The sequence below is a fragment of the Leuciscus leuciscus genome (assembly GCF_965113295.1).
Source record: "Leuciscus leuciscus genome assembly, chromosome: 19".
NCBI classification, from domain to species: Eukaryota; Metazoa; Chordata; class Actinopteri; order Cypriniformes; family Leuciscidae; genus Leuciscus; species Leuciscus leuciscus.
Genome location: NC_138743.1, coordinates 8,129,242 through 8,156,191, shown reverse-complemented (window position 1 = coordinate 8,156,191; position 26,950 = coordinate 8,129,242). Strand labels below are relative to the sequence as shown.

Below are 26,950 nucleotides of genomic sequence, written 5' to 3'. Positions count from 1 at the left end.
AAATAAATGTTGGCTTGGTGAGCCTAAGAGATTTCTTTTAAAAACACAAAAAATCTTACCGAGCCAAAACTTTTAAACTGTTGTGTAGCTAACTATAACTAAACTATAACTTTAACTAACTTGCTCAGCAAGATTCTCTTCAAAAGTTGACCTGACGCAGAAAACTGACCGTAGAAGAAGACAACTGAAGCTAATAGCTACACTAAAAATGCAATATGCACTTGTAATGTGTTACGCACTGAGGTCTGACAGAATTCAATGCATGAAATCAAGTTTGTGTAGATAGGAGAGTTAACATTCACATTTGCGTTGAGTTAAGTATGTTTCGGCTCTTAAACTAATGACCCTTCTACTCCTTTCTGAAAAAAACTGGGAAGTGTTACATTTAAAACCAAGAGTTCTGCTTTGTAATTCAAAACAATTTTGTGGAAACTGCAGTCAGGAACATGTGATCATCAGCAGCTTGTAGCCATAGGAGAGCAGTATGAACTTATCACTGGCACAATCGCCCTGAAGCGACAGAATAATCTTAAAGTCCCCTTGTGGTGAAAATCAAGCTTTTAATGTTGTTTATATATCTATGTGGTGTTTTCAATATGCTTTAAGACAAACCATGTGCAAATTTATCAGTCAACACCATTGCAGAGTATTTTCTCCTTAAAACTGCAGTGAACCTCAAAACCACGGTTTGAATATTCATATTCATAGGACCGCGTATACTAAATGAGGCAAGGGTGTTGAGTTACATTCAAGCTATTTTAAGGCATGAAGAATTTTTTCCCAAGGAAAAATTATTTAAATATGTACTTTTGGTGATCCAAGATGAGTTTTAAGGGATACATTTATTGACTACAGGGGGACTTTTTAAATGAAGCTTTTGCTTTATGTATGTCAAGTTAAAAAATATAAATAAAATAAAAATGCAGCAATCACATTAGAGACTTTTGAAGCCTCCCGTCTTAAAGTATTTAGCTTATTTTCTACAAAGGATTGCATGTAAGAGTGTTGATTTCATACCAATTCTCTTCTGATCCGAGATGTCGAGCTCCGGCTCCACAAACGGTTTGAGCTCATCCTCATCACAGCCTGCGTTGATCCATCGATCCTTCATGATTTGCTGAAACAGACATGCACAGGGCAGTGTGAGAGGTTCTGCTAGATCATGAATATGCATGGTTATGCAGGAAACCAAATACATGTTTTAAAGTAGGTCAGCTGGAAGATTCTTGACCAAAAAAATACAAAATCTGCTTCCTAAAGGTGGGACAGATTTTTTGCTATAACACTGCTGTACAAAGCAACTATGATTCTGACAAATGTAAATCTTACGGTTTTAGATCCATGGATGTATATACATTAATGCATACACAAATATATCTGTATATGTATAATTCCTGTTCAGTTTTCATAACTTTCGTTGCATAACGTGTTGAATGAAGTGGCCCATATGAAAGCCACATAACTATCAGGGAGTGGAGCTACACATGCTTGAGTGCACAGTGACATCTCTAAAATCCTCAATTATTCATTAGCGGACGTCATTTCATTCTGAGTTTCCTGTAATAGACATAAGATTCTACGTGTGCATCATTGGCCCTAAAGTGAACCGCAAATAACCTGCACTTACAGCCCTCAAACACTGGGGGCGCCGCTTCCCTGGGCCTCTGTGAGATTTTATATTTATATATATTCTTTTTAACTTTCTATTCATCAGAAAAAAATTGTTTTCAACATTGATGATAATAATAAATGTTTCTTGAGCAGCAAATCAGCATTTTAGAATGATTTCTGAAGGATCATGTGACACTAAAGATGCTAAAGCATCTCTTGTCACTTCATATATATGGAAAGTGCCATGTATATTTACAGGTTTTCCACGTTTCTCTCACCTCGAGTGTGCCCCGTTTGACAGGGTTCAGCACCAGGAAGCGTTTCAGGAGGTTCTCACAGTCAGTCGACATGTAGAAGGGAATTCGATATTTGCCCCTCAACACCCGCTCACGAAGTTCCTGTAGGTAAAAAGATCATTTTGGCATTACTGAACTATTCATTGTTTTTATTGACCGTTCCTGCTATTTTATAAAAGTAATAAACTACGAGAGGTTGCATGATGCAACGATTTCACAATTCACCTTTGCATTGTGCTTAAAACCACTATAAAGCATAACCTCTTATGGCTTAAATGCTTTAACAAATCACTGATTTCATGCAGCATTTTTCATGAGTCACAACACGAATCCACAGGCTTCTCAGTTGTACGATTCTCTGTGAAGGAGGGCAAAAGTGACCTTTCAGGGCAGAGCACACTAACCTTTAGATTCTGTCCATCAAAGGGCAGAGATCCACTGACCAGTGTGTAGAGTATGACCCCCAGACTCCACACATCCACCTCCGGCCCGTCATACTTCTTGCCCTGGAAAAGCTCGGGGGCGGCATACGGTGGGCTGCCGCAAAACGTGTCTAGTTTGTTCCCAATAGTGAATTCGTTACTGAAACCGAAGTCTGCGATCTTAATGTTCATATCTGCATCCAGCAGTAGGTTTTCTGCCTGCATGAGAGGGCAAGAGAAAGAGTGAGAAGCTGAGAGTTTGAAGGTCATTTTCTCTGTTATTTTTTTCTACGGCTCGTTAGATCTAGAATTCTGAGAGAGAGAGAGAGAGAGAGAGAGAGAGAGAGAGAGAGAGAGATAGTGAAGCTTGTTGGTTTAATTACAGTAAAGTTATTATCTCATTGCTGAGAAATATAATGTAGCTTTCAGTAGCTAAACTGTTTTATTTATCAAATTCACAGGGAAGAGGTTGAAAACCAGCTCCTGAATGTTTCTGTGTGCACAATTTCTTTCCTTTATAAAGTTTCCACCTCATTAAAAAAAAGCTGTGAGCGAGCGCATACAGACACGTCTGCTTCATAATACAACATTAAAAAGCTATCTTTGTGGGCAAATGTGTCTCCCTCGCCTTGTGGTGGCTTGGAATTGGATATTCGTGTTTAAACATAGGTCAGATTTCCAGATATCGGATATGTATCTGGAAGTGGCTCAGATCGGATGCGAAAAAACGGATCTCGTGCAGATTTCTGTGTTTACACGTGTGCAACAAATTCGGATCTGTGTCAGATGTGAGTAAAAAATAAGATTTTTTTTTGTACCAGTGTAAACGCAGCCTTTGAGTATATTGTGTTTGCTCGGTAGGAGTTTATGAATAATGAAATACAAAGAGAAATTAGATTATTATCATACAGTATATAAAAGTACAAGGAGGGAAGAAATAAGAATGATAATTACTTTATTAATTAAATTGTAAATAATAAATACTGATAAAATTATAATAATTTTAGAGCCATTAAGATTTGTTGCATTATTAAGAACCAGATTTGCTCTTTTTTTTTTTAAGTAATGCATTATTTACATTATATTTAATATTATTTAAAAAATATATTAAATACAATAATTGTATTAAATTATTTTAATAATATTTCAAATTAAAAATATTTCATACACACACACACACACATACACATATTGCCTTTAACTTATACACATTTAAGATATAAACTGCTTAAATAAATACATTTATATAAATAAAATAAATAAATACAAGAAAGAAAGAAAGAACGAAAGAAAGAATGAAAGAAAGAACGAACAATGAAAATAAATCTATGTGGTCAAAAGAAATGTGACCTGGACATTTGTGGGAATCTGTTTTTTCACCCAAGAACATATAATGAGCAGAGACCATCGAATCTAAAATATGTCTAATTAATTTTACATCCTAATGTTTCTTTGTTATGAAAAACACTATTCTAAATTCCGCCGCTTTTTTCCAGGTTTAAATTTGATTTTGAATCCCAGCTTTAGACCTCAACGAATGCATAGTGTAAATGTAATTTCTCTAAGAGGCTTCTTCCAGTTACTCCTTCCTAACCGACATTAACACAGACAGATCCAAAGAGTGAAAGCACACAACTCAATAAGAAAAAGCCACATTTCCACCTGGCTTCCTTCACACGAGACACTGGCCTCATGCATCATTTACAGAGCATCAGTCTGGAAACAAAGTGTGTAATGGAGCATGGAGACTCGGAAAGGGAAAGCAGACGTGAGGGAGACGGGAAAGACGAAGCAGGGGTTCTTGCTCATGTTCTGTCCTGCTCAGAGACATGGCTGCTTATTGATTTGACCATTTAGTCTGTATCAAAGCACTGACTTAAGCCCCATTTTGCTACAAAAGGAGCATCTACGTGCAGGACTTCTGACAGTATAGCAGCGTTGGAATTAGATGAATCTATGACTTCAGACTTTTCGTTTGCCGAGGGCAGAAAAGATGACACAACGACACTCAAGTGACCTTACCTTGAGATCTCTGTGGACAATGTGTTTTTGATGGCAATACTGAACCGCTGAAACAATCTGAAGAAGAAAAGGAGACAAAGGAGTTTTAGAACGTGGAGAGAGAGAGACAGAACTGACTGGGTGACAGACAGGGTGTGGTGTAACAGCCAACACGCCAAATTAACTGGCATCATCGCTTTTTCCCAGAATGCCATTGATTGGACGGGGGAGCATGTGTGCTGTGGGTTCTGACACATGGTCCAGGATGATAAATGAGGGGGGAGAGAGAGGCTGAAACTGACGCTGGGTTTATTATAGAAGAAATGAGGTCCCTCAATCTCACGCCCACATTCTAAAGCATCAAATCAGAATTTAACCAACACTACCATTTAAAAGTTTGGGGTCAGTGATGTGTTTTTTTGTTGTTTTTTTAAATGAATCAATACTTTTATTCAGCAAGAAAGCATTGAATTGATCAAAAGTGACAGTAAAGATTGATAGGTCCTGTTTACACCTGGTGCGTTTTGGTAGATCGGATCACAAGTGGATGATGGGGAATACAAGGGTCTAAAACGTTTTGAGCTTGTCCACTTTCGACCACTTCCAGATGTAGTCAAAAAACGCTTTCGACCAGATTGCTTTTGTAGTGGAAACACGCATGTGGTTGAATGCGTTCGAACCGCCACAAAAGACCGTCTACTGACCTAATGCGTAAACATTATGAGAAGCGGGATTTAAACCTTGCCGCCTGAAGACCCAAGTTACCAAACGCAATGTTCTCTCACCATTCCTGATTTCTAACACACACTCACAGTGTTTGGCGTGATCTTGCCGCTGTCAGAGCCGAAACGAAAGCTGATGCTCTGTATGTTTTCTGGTCTGTTAATATGTAAATTGCACAAGCTAATTTTGTCCATTTCCGATTTCCAACAACTTCTGTTCTTTTGAACAAAGAATCCTGAATATATGGACTATTGAAGTTACTTTTTATATTGTGTAAAGCTCATTATAATTGTGGTATTCTCTTCTCGTTCTCCAACACACAACATTCTCGATACCGTTTAATATTCATGCAGCTCTGTCGGTGGACGGTGTCCCAGACATCAGATAGTGGGACAGATTTCCATTTCTTTCTCTGGCTGGTGAAAGAATCTGTTCGTTTTTCTGCTCCGCTCCGAAATCTCAGCGGTGCTTCATGCCTGACCCAGATAAGCTGTCTCCACAGCAGCAGAGGAGAGGAGGAGAGGGAGACCCCATCGCTATGACTACAGATGTCTACATCAGCTGCGGGATAACCCACCGTACCCATCCATTAGACCAATGGGTCTCAGTGGGAAGGAGGGAGGTTGAAAGGGGTCTTCGGGTAATTAAACAGAGCAAATGATGCTGTCAGTGTGTGACTGTCTCATTAGAGCTCTCTCACCGCACTAAACACCTGGAGATGTTTTTGTTGATGCCGCATTTAGCTAAATGCTAAAGTAAATCCAATATCACCGTATGTGTTTATTAACCGTGATTAATTTATTCCACAACCAAACGTTTATGGGATTATTAAGATAAAGGGAGTATTTGGTTGGTCAAATGATTTTAACCATAAAACGTGACCACCTTTATGTAGAACAATGTAAATAATCTAGGACATTGATAAAGGCTGGTGTCTTCAACTCACATAAATAATTGTACAATTAAAGTTGTATTTTATTTGTGTAAAAATAGTATTATAACAATCTTAACGAATTAAAATGACAACACAAAATGAGTAAACCTTCATTATGTAGGTTCACAGTGTGTAAAACCTTCACAGTATGTAATGAATACTGTGTTTATTACATTTTGTGAAAAGGGGCATAAAATGTCTCCTTTAATAAGTAGAACCAGATCATTATGAAAATATATGTGACCCTGGATCACAAAAGCAGTCCCAAGTCGCACGGGTATATTTGTGGCAATAGCCAAAAATACATTGTATGAGTCCAAATTATAGATTTTTCTTTAATGCTAAAAATAATTAGGATATTAAGTAAAGATCATGTTCCATGAAGATATTTAGTCAATTTTCTACCGTAAATATATAACACTTTTAAATTTTGTGAGTGAATGCAGCACAATCGCGAGCATAAATGAACAACTTTAAAGACGATTTTCTCAATGTTTAGATTTTTTTGCACCGTCAGATCCTGCTGTTCTTTGCATAGAGAGAACATGGATAATATGCACTGTAAACATACTGAAAAAATTGCATAATGCAATTTTAAAACCCTCTCAAATTGTGAGATTCTGACACTACTGTGATGTCAGCAAATTAGTTTTGATGATGGTTTGTGGTTTTCCACAAGCGGTTCATAAGCTGTTCAAACCATATTTAGTTTTTGACCCCAAACCAAAAGTCGTCCATATGGGCCACATACGGCCTACTGGGAAACCCTTCACGCAGCTGCCACACGATCAACCGCCAATCACAAGCGCCAACCAATTGCAGCTCACAGCTGTGTGAATGGGCAGGACGGCCCGGGTGAGAGCGAGAGGGCTGTATCCAGCACACTGCAGTACTGTACCTGTCTAAATTTAGCTCTGGCCTCCTTCTCCTTCATGCGTCCATGCGCTACGAGGTAGTCAAACACCTCCCCTGTGGAGAGAAGAGATGCACATTCTCACTTTCATACGCTTCATTATGTAGAATTACAGGCCTGTTTGCACAAGATTACATAACATGAGAGGCAGTGTCACATCAAACTCACCACCGCTGGCGTACTCCATCACCAGATAAAGTGTCTTGTCTGTTTCTATGACCTCAAAGAGTTTTACTGTAGAAAGAGACAGAGAAAGAGACACATTAAAATCAATAATCAATTATCCTGCTGCACCAAATAAATTTTTGCTTGTATTGCAGGCCAATATGACAGTCATCGAGCGAGGCACAAAACAGAAGTAAAAGTTTCTGATGATGACGTACTGAGGTTACTGATGCCTAGTCTTTCTTTTTTTATATATATACACACACATACATACACATATACACACATATATACATACACATGCACACACACACAACCGGTCAAAAGTTTTGGATTGGTAAGATTTTTATTAATATCATTTATTAAGATTTTTATTAAGATAATTATTTTTTATATATAAAAACACACATATGCATGTATATATTTAAGAAAAATGTGTTATTTAGATATAAAATATTTATATTTTTATATAATATAAATTATGTATAAATATATGTACAGTATATACAGGCAAACATTTTTTAAATATGCATATGTGTGTATTTATATATACAAAAGAATTGAGACCATCACCCAGTCTTCTGTGTCACATGATCCTTCAGAAATCATTCTAATATGCTGATTTGCTGCTCAAAAAACATCTCTTATTATTATCAATGTTGAAAACAGTTATGCTGCTTAATATTTTTGTGGAAACAATAATGAATAGGAAGTTCAAAGGAACAGCTTTTATTTGAAATAAAAAATGTAATGCATCTTTGCTGAATAAAATTAACTTTTTTTTTTAAATGTTGCTTTTCAATGGTTGTGTTCATTTATAAATATAGCTTTGTTCACTGTTACAATTATGTTCGCTCATAATAAATATACTAAATGTTCTTTTATACAGTTTGCAAGGTTAAGAATGTAACAGTAACCTAATAAATGCAGCAAAACTAATGTTCATTGTAAGTTCATTATACCTAATGAATTAACAAATTGAATTGTTAATTTTACTCTTTTGATTTGAGGTTGGAATATAACCTGGACATTCCTTCCTAAAACATAGCAATTTCTAAAATCCTTTGATTCAACATTTGTACTCTGATAGCATCTAAATGAGCTGAAATGTAATTCAGTTCACAGTGTGCCTTCAGAGCTCTTCCCTGTTGACCTGCAACTGCACAGACATATGCCATGTCTCCGGGAAAGCGTTACTGTAACTGAACGCTGTTTGAAATGTGAGTGACAGGCCAGGTTTAAGTAACAGTAACCGACAACACAAAAACATCTAACATGTACTCCCAACATGCACACTAAATTTAGCAACACCGAAAATGCCAGCGAAGGCAGCGCTCTGCTTCTGTGACAGCGATGATTGAGTGATTGAGTACACAAACACACACTAAAGCTTTAGTGATTCTGAAAATAGGTCATCATAAATCTGTTAGGTTATTTAATTATAATTTGCCACTATTTACTCATCCTGACGTCATTCCAAAACCTTTTCCTCAATGGAACTGCGAGGGCTCAATCCCTCTCGAAATACACAAATGTGTGTGTGTGTGTGTGTGTGTGTGTGTGTGTGTGTATATATATATATATATATATATATATTATATATATATTATATATATATATACACACAAAAGTTTTAGATCGGTAAGATTTCTAATGTTTTTTAAATAAGTCTCTTCTGCGCACCAAGGCTGCATTTATTTAATTAAAATGACACACAAAACAGTAATATTGTGATATATTACTACATTTTTTAAATAACTGGTTCTGTTTGAAAATATTTTAAAATGTAATTCATTCCTGTGATGCAAAGCTGAATTTTCAGCATCATTACTCCAGTTTTCAGTGTCACATGATCCTTCAGAAATCATTCTAATATGCTGATTTGCTGCTCAAGAAACATTATTTAATTTTATTATTTTCAATGTTGAAAATAGTTATGCATTTATTTATTTTTTCAGGATTCTTTGATGAATAGAAAGAACAGCCTTCATCTGAAATAGAAAGCTTTTGTAACATTATACACTACCGTTCAAAAGTTTTGGGTCAGTAAGAATTTTTTTTTTTTTGGAAAGAAATGAAAGTGTTATTAATACTTTAATTCAGCAAGTGACAGTAGAGACATTTATAATGTTACAAAAGATTATATTTAAAATAAATGCTGTTATTTTGAACTACCAATTCAAAGAATTCTGACAAAAAATGTACACAACTGTTTAATAATAATAATAAATTTTCTTAAGCAGCAAATCAGCATATTATAGCCTAATGATTTCTGAAGGATCATGTGACACTGAAGACTGGAGTAATGATGCTGAAAATCAGCTTTTCCTTATGGGAAAAATACTTCTGAAACTAAGGCTGCTGAAAAAGTTGGCTTGTACTGTTGCCATGAGTAAGCACATTATAGTGAATATCAGTGAATAAAGACTTTACTTTCAACCTTTTCTCACAAAAAGCTATCTAATAGCTTCTGAAGACCTACTATAGTGGAAAAAGAAGTATGGTAAACTTTTATGGGAGGTTTTTTTGGAGCTTGACAGACATGATTGATAGATTACAAGAACTACATAACGATTCTTCAAGTATGTCTAGTGTCTACAGACATTTTTCAACTGACCAAAAATAACATCATGCAGGCTGGGAACAACACAAGGGCGAGTCCTTTCATTTATCTCTGCCCTGATTGTGCCAGGCTCCGCGTTTGACACAACCAGAGCCACATCAACGCCACCCACATCCTCTTCTGGCAATCCACTCTGCCTTTTTCCCTCATTTGCGAGAATAGGGAAAAAAGTAGGTCATCTCCGGGGCAGTGATAACGTGTGACCAGACGCCTCACTCTCGACAGCCCAAGGACAGGCAGGAGTCGTCGATGCCCGAGCATGTGCCGTCACAGTCTGTGCAGATTATTATTACAAAGGGCATCGCATGTGGAAGCGGAAGCAAGCGTTGTCATGACGACCCCTGCTTTTCCCAATTCCTGGAAAGATGCTCTACATCCGGTGAAATCAAATAAGGGGGCGAGTGAGGAGAAAGGCTGTCTTTGAGAGACAGAGGTTACGTGAGGAGGCTGACAGAGGTAAAATCTGAATGAAGGAAAGGTTAGGAAGTGCGTGGGCCGTAGCTGGGAGTTAACAATAACCTTCCCTCCAACTCGCTGGAAACACTTCATCTTCACGACGATGCATCAAACGCTTTCACTGGCTCAGTCATTCATATGTGAAACATGCATAATGTCACTGACAATGGAAATGACACGCATGACGCAACACAAACGAACACAGTACAGACATCCTGAAAACAATCGCGCTTGGGAATCGGATTCATTTTAGCAGATCAGGTCGTTTGGACGGTTTGTTTCAGTGAAGTGGTTGAAAGAAACTATTTGAAATAAATATTTAGTTACATACTGCTTTTTGAGATAGAGCTCATCAATAGATCTCATCGAATGTGTTGCCAAACAAAGTTCTTCCATTCTTACAAACACGATAGATTTTGAAATCTCAATAGATTTTCAAATCAATCAAACATGATCTAAAAAAGCGATTTGTATGTTTTGTGAAGTCACAGCGAAAGAAGAGTTCCTGCAAATCCATAACCGTAAACGCAAGGTATACTAAAGGCCCTGATACACTTCAAACTGAATCAGAACTAGCTGGTTTTGAACAAAATCAGGCTTTGAAGTTCATTTGGTGTTCGTTTTGCGAGTTCGAAACAGTTTGCAAAGCAAACTTTCTGGAAAAGTTCGTTTCGGCTGGTAAACTCCTTTGTACTACCATTGGTCCGTGACGATTATGCAATAGTTAGGTGTGGCTCTGAGGCTCCGACTTCTGTCACGTGGAAATATTTTCCGGTTAATTTCTCCTGTTCAGTCCATTGAGGTCAGACGTCTACGAGTGAAAACATGAACACACTGGAGAGCAGATTTATAGAAGAAATGAAGTTGTACTTCTGATGAAACGAGACACTATTTTTCATGTTTAATACGGTAAAGCTGCTTGATTTTAAAGCTGCAGTCTGTAGTTTTTCCTCTTTGTCGCCATCTCTGTTCGAAATCTGCAATTGCAGTTATTCGCGGAATTATCAACTTTACGTGGGTTGTGCCTCGGCACGGCACAGCGCGGATGAATACAATTATTTCGAACTTCGTTTTACCCCTAAGCGAAGAACGAAAAAGAACTTTGCTGTGAGAATATCGGGGCCTTAAAATGTTTGTTGTCCAATGCAATACCAAACCATTTTGGGTGAACTCTGACCTGAAATTTACAAAGCGCAAAGACATCTTATTAACAAAAAAAATAAAAGTGCTCAGACTGAACCTTTGGACAAACTTAAAATGTGCCTAGCTTGGCATTCTGCAGGCTCAAAGCCTTGTGCGATTGGAGCATATAACATATATTCCTGATATATGTTATCAGGAATATATATTATGTGGTTACCGTTTTATAATTAATCAAATTCCTGCTCTAGAACAGGGGTTTTCAAATGGGGTGCTGCAATTATTCTGATCTGCAAACAGTTTTGCGACAAAATTATTTATAATTCTAAGTAAATAAAAATTATGCCATTAATGTAATACAAGTAAAAAACATTTTTAGATCATATTTTGATTTGTATAAAATATTGTGGCAAAAGAAAAGCCACTTTGCATATTTAATTTAACAACATGTTGTCTTTATAATATCATGCTTACTATTTTAGTCAAACAGTATAAATGAGTATTTATACACATCGTTCAAATGTTTGGGGTCGGTAAGATGTTTTCTTTCAGTCTCTTATGCTCACAAAAGCAATTTATTAATATCATAAAAACAGTAATATTGTGAAATAAAATAACTTTTCTATTTTAATATATTTTAAGATGTAATTTACTCCATCTGTGATGTGTGTTGACAAAGCTGAATTTTCAGCATCATTACTCCAGTCCTCAGTGTCACATGATCCTTCAGAAATCATTCAAATATGATGATTTGATGCTCAAGAAACATCTATTATCATCAATGTTGAAAACGGTTGTGGTGCTTAATATTTTGTGGAAACCGTGACTGCATTCAGCAATCTTTCCTGAATAGAAAGCTCAAAAAGAACAGCATTTATTTGAAATTGAATTGTCCTGTAACATCATTTTTAATTAATTTAATGCATCCTTGCTGAATAAAAGTAATAATTTCTTATTGTATTCTTACCGGCCCCCACACTGTTGGTCCTATAAGATTCAGTCCCTTACGCTTAAGTTTCATGCCATCGCTGACCGGTGAGCATTCAGAACTAAAACGAAATATATTATAATTGGAAACAAGGGTCTCTCATGTCCGGGAATGGCAGATGGGGGTCGCTGAGGGCTGATAAAGGTATTGGGGCGAGAGAGGGGCCACACAGAGATGACATCATGAGACAGAAGAGGGGGGGGGGGGAGGCATGTGCAGGCCGTCAGATGATGGATGCTCAACAATGGAACACACAGAGGCATACAGGAGTGCTTTTGTGCTGCCGGGAGGAGCCGGTCGGCCCATCTGAATAGGAGCGGTGTGGCGGCTCTGGGAAAAGCAGAGGGAGTTCCTGCACAGGGGATTAGAGAGGCCTCCACTACAGTCCGCTTTGTGTGCCGCATTCCCAAACATCTCCACAGAGAGCTTCTAAAAACAGATTACTGTAGGACAACTTACCAATATTTGGATGATTTAGAATCTTCATTATTCTTACTTCCCTGAAGAGCTGCAAAAGAAGGCAGAAGAAGAACAATTAGAGGATGAGATATTTACATTTACTGATGAAAACATAAGTGGTGTGCAAAACTCAGTCACAATTCTAGGGAGATGCATAATATCTTTCTAAAGTTGAAGGTCTGAAAGATTCATTTAGAAATAAATTAAAACTTTCATTCAGCAAAGACGCATTAAAATGATCAAATGTGACAATATATTTTATTTATTAATTATATATTTATTTATATTTTATAATATAACAGTTTTCTATTTCAAATAAATGGTGTTATCTTGAGCTTTCTATTCATCAGAGAATCTTGAAAAACATGTTACAGGGTTTCCACAAAAATATTAAGCAAAACTTTCTTGAGAACCAAATCAGCATATTAGAATGATTTCTGAAGGATCATGTGACATTTCACAATATAACCGTTTTATATTCTCACCTATACCCATTCCCATTGTCCACAACAACATTTGAAGGCCTATCCAATAAAAATATTTTAGAGCTTTGCATAACTAGCATTTTTTTTTGTTATAAAAATAATCAAATACTAAGTAATATCTTGATTTTAAGCTGTTTTAACTTATTTTAATGCTTGTTTTGTCTCATTTTAAGCCATCTTGAGGCCACTTTGGGAGTTTGTTGAGGCTCCCTGAGCGACAAGGCTTGCGCCCCATTCAGAATTGATTGAGAATTGTATTTCTATTCTTGTTCAATCTTTCTCTCTCACCACATTTCTGTTCACTCCAGTCTCCGGACTCTTTCACCCCTCAAAACATGCATCAATTTCCAATGGTCCAGTACGTACGTCACTCTGACGTGTTCGGTCACATACAAAAACACTGAAAGCATGAGAAAGAGTGAAAGGTACTAAATGTTTCACAGAGTTCAATAGTCAGTAGTCACTCACTGCACAAGAAGAAACTAGCAAAAATCAATACGAGCCTCTGAGTGCAGGGCTAATTAAGCCCTTAGTCGGCCAGCAATGTACTAAACCCAAGCAATCTATACTAAAGCACCAATACAAACACTTTAAACATGCTTTCTCACACATCAGAACATGTGGACACGGTCAGGCACTCTAGAATAAACTGAGCTGACATCAAAGTGGACGTATGCGGCCGATGAACCCCAGAGCTGTGGTACAGTAGCCGCCCCGAGCGCGCCAGACCTAAATGATGGCATCTCATTTCAACGGGCTAGAGTGTAAAAGACTAAATTTAGCAGTATACACAACCTGTGACTTAAAACATGAAAAGCGGTAACACAATCTGTTCGTATAGCCATTGTGTGCAGTTTATTTGCCTCTGCTTTATTTGCTGCTGCTGAATTTACAGCGCCATAGCAAAAGAAATCATATTTTACCCAAATATGCAGGCTTCACTAAATGTGATGAGACGAAAAAAAAACGTAAAGGCAGGCAGCATAACTCATCTGTAACACATTACAATGTCTTCGCCATCTCAAAACAGCCATACAGAAAATGTAGTGTTACAATTCATGTGCCGGATGTTGAAATGAACCATGAGTTCGTGAGTTATTGGTTTGAATCAGCCTGATGAACACCTTCGCTTCGCTTCAGAAGGCCTTTATTAACCCACTGAAGTCGTATGGATTACTTTTATGATGGATGGATGGATGCGCTTTTTGTAGCTTCAAAAACTCTAGCTCTATTCAATGCCATTATAAAGCTGGGAAGGGCCAGGATATTATTTAAATGTAGCCTAACTCTCCGATTGTGTTCGGCTGAAAGAAGATAGTCATATACACCTAAGATGGCTTAAGGGCGAGTCAATTATGGGATCATTTTTTGTTTTTTTTGGGTGAACTATTCCAGTCATAAAGATTCCCAAACTCATCAGTTTCTGTTCGAATTAGACGGACTAATCTTTTCCTGCACTGAAAAAAATTATTTGTTGAATTTAATTAAAAAAAATTATCGTAAGTGGTTGCGCACAATTGATTTTAGCTACATTTAAACAAAGGCATTAAGTTGAACAATCAATTTTAGTTCAACTTAATGCATTTGTTTAAATGTAGCTAAAATCAATTGTGTGCAACCACTTACATAATTTTTTTTATTAAATTCAACAAATAATTTTTTTCAGTGTGAATGAACACTAAATTTGACTAAATTCAAAATAAAACAAGAATTAATTTGTGTATTTAAGATTTGTGAGCAGTATTAAAACTGACTGGTTGTTTATATGACAATATTGAAATTTTAAATTACATTAATAAAAACTAAATCTTTAAAAACAAAGCAGCAACAAACCAAAAATAATATTGTTTTTATATTATATAAATTATATTAAACATTTATATGCAGAATTTAGTAAGAAATACTGATTCTACCAAAGCATAAAAACACTCCCCGGTGGTTCCGTGATAATCGGGCCTTGATAACAGGCTGATGGTGTTTAAACTGGCAAAGCAGATTACACAGACCACGGTCTGGGGCTTTTCCTCTCAGAGAGCGAGATGCTGGAAGCACATGGTCTGGAAAAGAGCGCACAGAAGTCGTTTCAGCCCGCAGCCACACATTACAGAACGCTCATTAAAGAGAGCGAGGTCTCCGCTAATGAGCGGAAGCCATCCAGACGGAGATGGGCATGCCGAGCGTCTAGAGGTGGAACATCAGCTGTTTAACATCACCATATGTAAGTGATGAGTCATCAGTATCAGACATGGGAATGACAAACTGTGGACGGCCACCCAGAGCTTCCTGTTTAGATGTCAACACAGCACATTGCTGGCTGGGAGTGTAAAACAAACACTCACTGATGACACATTTAGGCGTTCAGGAGAAAAATATGAAATAAGAATCATTAACTTACAATAAAAATGAACTGATAATTAAAAATGATTGATCCTGAAAAGTGACTCAAAACGTTACTGATACTGAATTAGTTTAAACTACACTCTAAAAAAAATAAAAAAAATAATTACTTTCAAAATTATATGTTATGATCTACTTAAACACACAAATAAAAGTAGAGATTACAATAAGATACAAAACATAATCAAAGTTTGTCACAAACCCTAACCCTTAAATTTCAACTTATGAAAATAATAATAAAAACAATAATAATTGTTAAATAAATTAAATAGAATGTAGTGTGTGTGTAATATCAATTATATCAAACTTGAGAAAAAAAATTCTCAGTGAATAATCACCTAAATTTTTACTTATGAAAATAATAAAACTTAATACAATAACAGCTTAATAAATAAATAAATAAATAAATACAATGTAGCATGTGTAGTATCAATTTGATCAAAAGAGTAATTTGTTTTTAATAAATAAGGACTTAGATTTCAACTTGTGAAAATAATAAAACAGTAATAAAAACCAAAATAATAAAATAAAAGTTAAAGTGTATGTGTAGTATCAATCAAGAGCGGTTTGTTTTCAATAAATAATTACTTAAATTTTAACGTATTATAAAACTTAAAACTTAATAAAATAACTTAAATAAATAAAGTGCTTGTATCAATCAGATAAGACTAGAGGAATGCGCAACAATTTAGTTTAGGGTCCAATTCTCACTATTAACTAGATGCTTATTATTAGCATGCATATTAGATGAATTCCTTATTCTGCATTACCATATTCTACAGTCCTTAATCCTACCCAATACCTAAACTTAACAACTACCTTCCTAACTGTTAATAAGCAGTAAAAAGTTGTAGTTTATAGTGAGAATTGGACCCAAATCTAAAGTGTGACTGAAGAATGATTTGACAGACTTCTATTATGCGTCCTTTTTGAAGCTTGACAGCTCCATTCCCTCATAAATTATAATCAAATGGGGAAAAATGACCAGTAGGTTTGGAATGAGATGGAGGTGATAACCTACCCGTCTACTTCATCAAATTCTAGATGGACTGAATGTCCTCCTGTAAATAACACATGGTGCAGACACCATGCTCTTCAACATCTAGTGCTTGACGCTGGGTGTGTGTAGTGTGTAGGTGTGCAGCTGCACTGAGACTGCCTGCAGAGAAAAGCTTTCTCCACGAAACATGCACTTTTGTAAATAGATGCAATCTTGTCTGTAACACATCCTACAAGCAATCAGCTCAGTATTTTTGATAAGCGCTCCCATGCATGTGCGTTACCGTGCACATGTTCGTCATTGTGCCATTAAAGCACAATTGCAGCACATGCACTTTTGTCCATATGCGCATCTCTAAAACGTGTGGTTTTCACATGCACTGAAGTGGCAGCTACTTCCTGTTTCTCACAATGAATACTCTCAATGGTGTTCTGTGGGAAAACAACAACAACAGCACTTGCTGAATAATTCACTAGTTTCACAAAGTGATGACGCTCCTCTTTGCAATCATTGAAGACCCTCTGCTTTTGCCATTGGTTCTACGCCTGGGAAAAAAAACAAGATAAAGTTGCATGAATGTTGTCAATTCATCAGACACAGTCATGAGGAGGCAGAATGAGTCAAGGTTGGTAATGACTTGGATCATTGGTTGATGCCATCTAGGAATCTCAGGAGTAACCATAACCAAAAGACTTAACTCATTCAGGTCTGGCCCACTTTCCATGATCCAATCAATTCCCGCCCTACACTTTTTTCCTCAATGAATATCCTGTTTCACTCAGTACACAATTTATTAACAAGTTTGAGAAAGTGTAATAGTATTTTCTTGTATAATCTGTTATATTTACAACTTTGAAAACTAAAGTTTACAGTGCACGTTAAATTACGAACAATAAGAACCAATGAAAAGGGCCACAGATGTATGTCGAGTTTTATAAGCACACACAGGCTAGTTTGGGAAACCACAGAAAACAGCTCATCTCTACTCAGAGCTTCTGAAGTGACAGGAAGAGGTTTTTGTCGGCGCTGTTCTATTCGCTTAAAAGCCAAACAGATTTGCATAATCAGGTATGTAGGCCTTTCAATATAATACACTAGTGCAATTAGTTATCAAATAATATCCGTAAGGAATTTTCCCAACCATAAGAGCAACTAAAGTACTTAAAGTAATTAATCACCTGAGCCGTAAATGCCACGTGACTAATCACTCTGGAGATGCAGAAAATTATATTATGACAACGTGTGATTGGCTGATGGAACGTGCACAGTACTAAACTCGACTTCAAAGACGGCAGACAGGAACAATTACAAGCCCAATTCATGCTTTTAGTTCCCAGTTCCCACAAAGAACCAGTCACTGGTAAACATCTAAAATAATGAGATATGAGCTTGCAAAAATAAGCTATTTTTAGCCCGGTAGATTTCTCCAGACAACAATATGAGGTTACAAAAATAAATATATAAATAAAAATACATATACACTATCATTTAAAAATGTGGATGCTGAAAAGGATGCTGTGAAGATGGGCCTGTGAAGGAAAAGCAAAAAATGCAAGCTCATTTCCTGAGGTTAGTAAAACAGCCCCGCCCACCACTGTACAAACACCAATCGCACGCTGGTCACTCTGGACAGCAGTGGAGAAACAGGAAACACTTCAGCGGTCCCTCAACAATCACCCCACACTCCTCCCTTCTCTCAGCACATCTCATAAACAGGAACTCCCTCACAGAGATGTACTCATTTGTACTGACCTAGAAAGAGAAGGGCTGTCCACGCTGCACACACAGTTTTTACCACCACAAATACACAAATACACAAGCTGCTGCGGTAATATCGATGAGCGGTTCACAAACTGTGCTGGGTAGGGATGCTCATAATCAACTGGTTATTCTTAACTGACAGTAAGAATTTTGACCAATTAACACTATCAGTTAAACGTTTTAAAAAAGTAATAAGTAATTTTATAAAGTCTACAATTATTTTGGTAATGGATCGATTACTTTGACGATCAAGAAATCGGATATTTTTTGTGGTAATAAAAATCTAAAGAGCAATGACCTAAGCCTTTAAAATGATTTAAAATGCATTATAACAACAATGAGGAAATACAATTTGGTTCAAATAAAGTATCAAAAGAAAGTAATCATATAGTTTTATAGAACAACACTTAAAATACATAATGGCAACAATTATCTTATATGTACATTATGTATAAACAAATATACCAACTGTCTGTTGTTACACTTTACAGCAGATCAAATCCTTGTTTAATATTGGCCAAACGACATTTCATTTAAATGTTTACATAATCTTTAATACTTTGGCTACTTAAGATAGAAATGCTACAGCCACTGTAATGTCTTGAACAAGAATATGTGGACATCAAAATATGCAAACTCAGAGAGAGGGGTTAAACTTTTATTTTGAAATCGCGATTAACAGTTTGCATCTTTAGAAACATATTGATGTATTCTCCTGTGTTGGCGTAGGTTTATAAAAGATTTACCTTACATATCTGATGAAATGTATCTATCTATCTATCTATCTATCTGAATCTCAGCCTTTGTGAATTCACAATATAGTTTTTAAATGGTATTAATATATCGTGCATCCTTAGAAAACGGTCTAATAATGCAATTCATGGATTCTTGTCAGTGGAATGCACCATTTCAGGTATTTTGCCGGTTATTGCCATTTAAATCGAGTACTCTCAATTTAATCGAAGAATCGTGACAGCCCTAATAAAGTCATTTAAGACATTTTAAAACGTTTGCGGCATGGTTAAAAAAAATTTAATAAAAATAAAAAAACGCTACACATATAAACTGCTTTTTTTAGAGAGAAAAAACAATAACTCTCATATAAGTCGCATTTTATTAATGCATTCAGAAATAATGTAAAATACTAATAACATTTTAACAAACATTATAAACTAGTGCTGGGCAAAGATTAATCGCGATTAATCGCATCCAAAATAAAAGTTTGTGTTTGCATAATATATGTGTGTGTACTGTGTATAATTATTAAACACATATGCATGTATTTAAGAAATATTTGCATGTATATACTGTATATGTATTTATACATAATTTATATTATATATAAATATAAATAATTTATATATACATTTAAAAAAAATCTTAAATATATACATGCATATGTGTGTATTTATATATACAAAATAATTATACACAATACACACACATATATTATGCAAACACAAACTTTTATTTTGGATGCGATTAATCGCGATTAATCTTTGCCCATCACTACTATATATAGCTATTTTAGTTCCCCTCACGCCACAACAAATCCATGTGTTAGTCAAAAATCTCAACAATAATGTACATGTACACACACTGACTGACTACATAGGAGAGAACGATTCAAGAGTAAAGTGTCAGAACCTATTAAACTAATGGACAGATAATGTACAATAACTCATTATGCAACTCTACAGTAGAACAAACACACAATATTAAAAGGGCCATTTCATGCCTTTCATTTTTGAAACCCCTTCAAGATAAACAATACATAAAACCCAACTTTGCTTACTTTAATAAAAGGAACCATCTCTCTTTGACTTTATGATCTTTCAAAGAGAATGGCCCTAAACCAAAAACCACAACAGGAAGTCAAGCTCAATACACGTGCTACATAACACACAAACATATGACTCAAACTATATTTCCCACTTTAGTCAACATTCAGATCTCAAAAGCTCATTTAGTTCCTTCTCGGGCAGAAGGAAAAACATTGTCCACCTAATTCGGATGACTTTTGGACATTTTAGAAAAAGGATAATGTGAAAGTGGGACACACAGACACGTTTAGGTAGAGAAAAGAATCCACAGATGAAGGATATGAGGCAGCTTTAAGCGCTCACTCAATCGCCAGGGTGATATTTATTTCCTAAAAGACTTCATTTTCTATTCCTCTTTTGATAACTCCAGGCTGCCATCATCCAGGTTATTGGGGCAAGTTATAAAGAGCTTCCCACTTTTTCAGAAAAAGTAATAAAAAACAAGTTTGAATGCACTAAAGGGTGAATGAACACAATCACTGAACATTAGAAGATTCGCTCAGTGGAATCTCTCGGCTGGCCTAATTGGACGAGAGCCCACTTTTCCTCGCCAGCATGTTAACGTGTTTGTGTCTTTAACTTCCTCCATGGCTCATTTCCCCGTTTAAGGTGCATGCAAACAGCAGATACCGCTCCTCATACCGCTCCACTTCTGAGAACATGAAACGCTCTCAAATGGCTCATGAAAAGAGTCAGAATGCTTGGTGGCAAAAACAGAATGCCGGCTTGGTTGTTCCTGATTACGTTTTAGCGCTTCATTAAGTGCCTGTTTTAGGATCTTCTAGAAAGCACGAAAAGAGCCATAAAAGAAAAAGATGCAATAATTACATTGTATATTTTTCTTAAGGTAAGGTAGTGTGAGTGGTGCTTGTTCTGAGCGGTTGCCGGGACATTGCTTTGCGGTTGCTAATGTACTTAGTACATACACTACCGTTGGAAAAATAAATACTATGGAAGTCAATGGGGCACATCAACTGTTTGGTAACCGACATTCTTCAGAATATCTTCTTTTGTGTTCAGCAGAAGAAAGAAATTCATACGGGTTTGAAACAACATGAGGGTGACAGTATTTTCATTTTTGGGTGAACTAACCTTTTAATACCAGGTGGAAACAGGGTCTTACTCACCCTCATGTACTGTATGTGACTTTTTCCCCTCTGTGGAACACAAAACAAGAATTTTAAACTGAACTGGTTGCTCTTTTATGAGAAATAAATGGGACTGAGGCATTCAAGCTTAAAAAAAAAGACATTTGAGGAGAAGACTCTCAGGATTCCCACACAAAGCCATTGCATGATTATAAACCACTTTAATGATGCAGCGAGTGACCAGCACAATCCTCCACTTTTCCCTTTTCACGCTTGTAACAACATGAGGATGAGTAAATGACAGAATTGTCTTTTTTTTTCTGTCCCTTTAATATGTAGGTTTAGGGGTTTGCTGTCATTGTTAACAATGATTCCTGCCTTAGCACCACCATTAAATAAAATGACAAGTCTAAATTTGTTCTCTGAGAAGGCACAAAAGTTTTTTGTACCTGTCACAATCTCGCTCTCTCTCTATCTCACTTTTTTTTTTAACAACAAAGAGCGTATTAGACAGAGAAAGGTGAATAATTACATTAGGCAGTTATTATGACAGCAAATGCAGACATAAAAAAAACTTCAGGGACTCAAAATAGAAATTTCAAGATCTAAATATTTAGATGTTCCTTTGTTCAAAACTATGGAGCTTCTAGGTTTAGATGTTGAGTTGCTGGAGAATCAGCTTTGATCACAGCCAACTGTTCACAAGTCATTCACTGTGCCAGACGCACACACAAGACAAGACGGAAATAACCAAAAGATAGACTAAATACCAGACGAAACAACAACCTGAATCTAAACAAATATCAAAGACGCTAAACGTCCAGGCTGAAACCAAAGGCACATTTCAAAGAAAAACTGTACGCCCAAGCATAGTTTTATAACAATGTACAGTATAATATGACTTTGAAAGAGTTCAAATGTGTCAATCAATTGAGGAAAGCCACAATTTCGGTTAACTGTGACACAGCTTTAGCTCCAATTGGACACGACTCACTTGCCATGACGGAATTAGGTAAATTTGAGTTTCCCAGACAAACTTTGTGGTAATCCTGTCTGAATCAAACGAGAATGTGTTTTCCCCTCGCACAACCTTGGTAAAAACAAAGGCGCAAATTATCAACTGTTTTTCAGTTAATTCTGGGGAAATCTAATCTCACGCAGTATATGAATCTTTTCACAACGCTTCTCCAAACTATCCTCGAATACCGTAACTAAAGCTTCAAGATAACGTGTTTTGCTGCCTGGTGCGCCTCTATTATGACCTATTTGCCAACATTTTGGGTTAAAAAAAATACTATAAGTGGTTCTAGTAGAGCCAGTTGAACTACAGGTACTAATTATTTACTAATTATTCTTATTTCTTTTTATTATTTAAATTTCTTCTATGTAAAGCACTCAATTGCCATTGTGTATGAAATGTGCTATATAAATAAACTTGCCTTGCATTACTAGTTATAATAATTCTTTAAATAATTATGAATCTCTTAAATATGTACACTACAGTGCTGCATTTTCATTATTCTTTGATGAATATACAGTTTAAAAGAACAGCTTTTCTTTGAAATAGAAATATTTTGTAACATTATGAATGTTTACGGTCACTTTTTGACCAATTTAATGCATCCTTTGCCGAATTAAAGTATTAATTTCTGCAACAAAAAAACAAATGTGTACATAATGGCTGATTGTCTATAATTTAACTAAATAATAAACAATAATAACGTTAAAAAAAATATTTATATATAAAAAGGGTTTAAAAAAATTATAATCTAAAAACTAAATCTGGTCTCGTTTCATTAAAAATATTTTCCTAAGAATTGACTCACAAGTCAATTGTAGAGTCCTAAAGGCTTCAAGTCCATGAAATATGTGTAAATAACAGTAAAATTACACAATCACATACATGCACACATCCAGAGCATATGATGTTGCATGATACTCACATCCAGACTATAAGCTCCTATCTTAGAAATAACTACAAATTTCTCTCCCGCCCATATGCATTGCATGCATGTAATGTCTTTTGTTAACTGTAATTCATATGTGGTTTTAAAAAATTAATCTTATCTAAATAGTAAGCATCATAGACAGTAACTCAAATGCGTGCGAGCAACTGGAGTTCCAGGAAACACGACCTGTGCACTGAAAGGTCTGGCTGGCATCTAATAAAAAATTTCCACTGAGTGAGAGGCAGATATGAAGAAAATATTCCATCCTCGACACACAAACAGAACAAAAACAAGAAGAGGATAAACAGATAATAGAGATGTAGAGAGCTTTCAGCCCATCTGGGTGGTGTTGCACCGGATAGGATGCGATGTGACCGACCCCTGTATAATCCTGACACCTTTGCCCCTTTTCTCTTCAAACAAGGGTAGACCTGATGATTAAACCAATTAGGGATATGTTGCTTTAAATGCATTCAGGCCATCCCGGTGTGTGTGTGTGTGTGTGTGTGTGTGTGTGTGTGTGTGTGTGTGTGTGTGTGTGTGTGTGTGTGTGTGTGTGTGTGTGTGTAGCTCTGAAAGAGCGTCCTAATGTGACTTCAACATATCCCTTACTGATTCATGGGATTAAACTTTTGGTTATTTGGGATTAAATCAATTTGGTTATTTTATTCCTCATAAAATGATGCAAAGATTTCCGTGAAAGCAAAATTTTTTTTCAATTACAGTAAGGTAACATTTTAGAGGAAAATGCACTTAATTATAAGATGAAAATTTTACAAAGAAAATGGTCCTAAAAATAGTAAAAATATAATGGTGAAATTCATGATTACAGCATTCTTTGAAGTGCCATGTACCATTGTATATGGAAATCACACAGTACTGTGCTATTAATATCTGATACTTAGACCATGCAGCACAAAAACTCTTACTTCCCGAGCTTTCCTGTGTACTTCATTCTATTGGATATGATTCGTTTAGAAAAAAAATAAAAATGCAGTGAGAATTGCTTAAATACAATTTCTAAGTGCTGCTGTTAGAGGAAGGCACACCAGAGAAATTCACAATAAAAAGTCAAATCTGGTTGATGGAATAAAAACAGGAAATGGGAAGTCCATTATGGAAGTCCAGTTGGCAAAACTTGAGATAAAAAAGAACAAAGTAGCAACTTGAAGATTTGCATGTCTGGCTAGCGGAGAGACCCAAAAAGTCCTGCCTTTGTGCTTGAGGATTTTAACTACCACATTTGTGCATTTTACATCTTTAAAAAGTAATTGACGTGATCTTGCTTCTTTATTCATATTTTCAGTTGATAACCGAAGGAGGACAGGAAAAATAACCAATCCAGATGTTACAAAATCTCAGGGCAAATCCAGACATAATTAGTCAGACAAGTAACAAATGGACCTGCACAGATGCATTGCTTTCTGGATGATGCAAGCACGAAATGAGGTCAATGCCAGCGGGAAGACAGGCCCGCAAAACGCTGCCAGACTGCAGAGGTTTTGTGGCTTTGAACATTCCTGAACCTTCGCTTTTCCATTAGGAATGCACAATATTGGAGAAAAATTATATTTCGTTTTTTTTTTTTTATACATTTATTGCGATAAAAAAAAAAAAGAAGGAATTTTCACCAGATGAGTTGAAAAATGTATCATTGTAGAGTGAGGTGATTTTCTGGGGTTGTGCATCTGCATAAAAAAGAAAATATTGTTTATGAAATATAACTTTTACTTTGAGGTAATCCTTGTAGGGTTAAACGATTTAGGGTTAGGGTTCAAACTTGGGTATACTTTTTCCAAAAAAAAACTCAAACCTTTTAAGTAACAATAAAGTGAAGAGTTAAAAAAACAACAACCTCTTTTCACTAGAGTTTTGATAGGTCACATTTCCACTGTTTTCAACAATTTCAAAATGACTACAAAATAATAATATTCTGCGTTCACGCCATGTCATAATCACCGCAATTTCGAGATGACAACACGTGACGTTCTACTCTGAGCTGTTCATAATCTCCTCGTACTGGGAATTACGTATTTCTATGGCACCACTATCAACGCCTAAATTAAATTGCAGTGATCAGGTGGTACAGTGGTCACATGGTACAAGTAGGAGCTCTCAAAAAAATCCCCAGCTTACAAGTAGTAATTACGAACTCTACGAAGACGTGTTGAAATCTCGTAATTATGACATGCAGCGAACGCGCCTATAATCATTGTATGATTTGATTGTGATTTTTAATACAAACCTTAAAACAAAATAAGAAACATTGTGATAATACTACTGTAAAATAAAAATTGATTTCACTGTGAAATTACAATACTAATACATGTCTTCATTTTCTAACAGTAAACCATTAAGCTTTTATTTTGACGGGTTGGTGGCAAATAAAAATGTGAAGTGGATCAAAACCTTTACCCGTTCAATATCCGTTCTTGTCGACAACTTTGATGAACTTTTTTGATCCACTTCAAATGTTGACTACTATATGTGCGGCTGAATGAAGAACGGCACTATTTGTTAATTGACATGCAAGCAGTATTTTGCATATATTTATTTAATTTAAACATAGCCTGCGCGATTTGACAATTGTACAAAGCCATATTGCTATCATGCAGCCCTGGTACCCATCCAGAAGAGTGCCTGTACTTTAAAAAATACCCCTGCCCTTTCCTCATGGCCACACACAAAGGAGAGGCTGAACCAGAAATAAACGTATTTGAGCAAGTGCTGGACGATTTTGCTATAGACCAAATCAGAGCGATGTGCTCAAGAATGAACTTCAGTCTTCTCTGAGGAGAGAAATGGTGACTCATTCCATTTTCATTCACATCCCCTGATCTCAGATGTTCCTCATTCACAAGCTGCAAGAAAGAGTGCGAGTTTCTAGGATACCGGTGGCAGAAAAAAAATTAAATAATCAATTTTTGAACGGAACTTCTCCTTTACATCGACACCCACGTACACCCACATGCGCAGTCTGAAAACACGCAATGATGACGTTCACCCGCTTCTTTTAGCTATTGAGTGCTCGGCGTGCTTCCGTGCTCTCAACCTTGACTCGATCGCAGCGCCTGTCGATCGCTGACTCCCAACCTGTTATTCGTAACATAAAAAGAGGTTAATTTTAAACGAGGAGATGGAACCAGCACCAGAGGCTGTCTTCCCACTCTCTACGGTTGCGTAAGTGGTCGCACCAACGCAAATACAAACGGCATCGGTGAGAGACGAAGAAGAAAAAGCTCTGGGAAGCACAGAAGTGGTCATTGTCTGTGAGAGGGCCTGAGGTGTGTGGGTGGATGCTGTATTTAAATATTAAGGTTAATGGCAAAGCGCTGCATGCCAAATGAAACGGCTCCAAGACGTGTAAAACTGACTCAGTTTTAAGCATAGCAATTTTCCTCTATATCTAGTATTTATTGCATGTTTTTTTGTTTTTTTATTGCACTGTAAGCAGCAATATGATCTTAGAGTGCCTTTTGCTTAGTGATAAACCGCAAAAATAACGGCAAGTATCCTAAATACGAACATGCCACATTATTATTTTTATTTATTTTTTATTGGGATTTAAAGACCCTAACAAACAAATAAATAAAAATACTATATAATAGTAATAATACTGGTGTGGTATGATATGTTAAATAAACGCTAGAAAATATGTATACTCCCCAATAAAATGCATACATTTATTATTATAAAGAAGTAGAAGAAGAAGAAGA

General features: G+C 36.2%; 1 protein-coding gene and 1 long non-coding RNA gene across 11 annotated transcripts in view; one reads left to right on the top strand and one right to left on the bottom strand.

The window, feature by feature from the left end:
* mark3b (MAP/microtubule affinity-regulating kinase 3b) overlaps window positions 1–26,950 on the bottom strand; it is a 64,314-nt gene that overhangs the window by 19,756 nt on the left and 17,608 nt on the right. For all 10 annotated transcript variants that reach the window (XM_082148579.1, XM_082148582.1, XM_082148585.1 and 7 more), the window contains exons 4-10: window positions 12,732–12,780; window positions 7,069–7,134; window positions 6,886–6,956; window positions 4,352–4,408; window positions 2,312–2,548; window positions 1,890–2,009; window positions 1,018–1,117 (exon numbers count right to left, since the gene is read on the bottom strand). In XM_082148579.1, coding sequence (XP_082004705.1) covers window positions 1,018–1,117; window positions 1,890–2,009; window positions 2,312–2,548; window positions 4,352–4,408; window positions 6,886–6,956; window positions 7,069–7,134; window positions 12,732–12,780 — 700 coding nt within the window. The remainder of the gene's footprint in view (window positions 1–1,017; window positions 1,118–1,889; window positions 2,010–2,311; window positions 2,549–4,351; window positions 4,409–6,885; window positions 6,957–7,068; window positions 7,135–12,731; window positions 12,781–26,950) is intronic.
* On the top strand, window positions 23,045–25,070 carry LOC309483042. The gene is made up of 2 exons (XR_014200475.1): window positions 23,045–23,748; window positions 23,805–25,070. It is a non-coding gene; the product is annotated as an uncharacterized lncRNA (long non-coding RNA).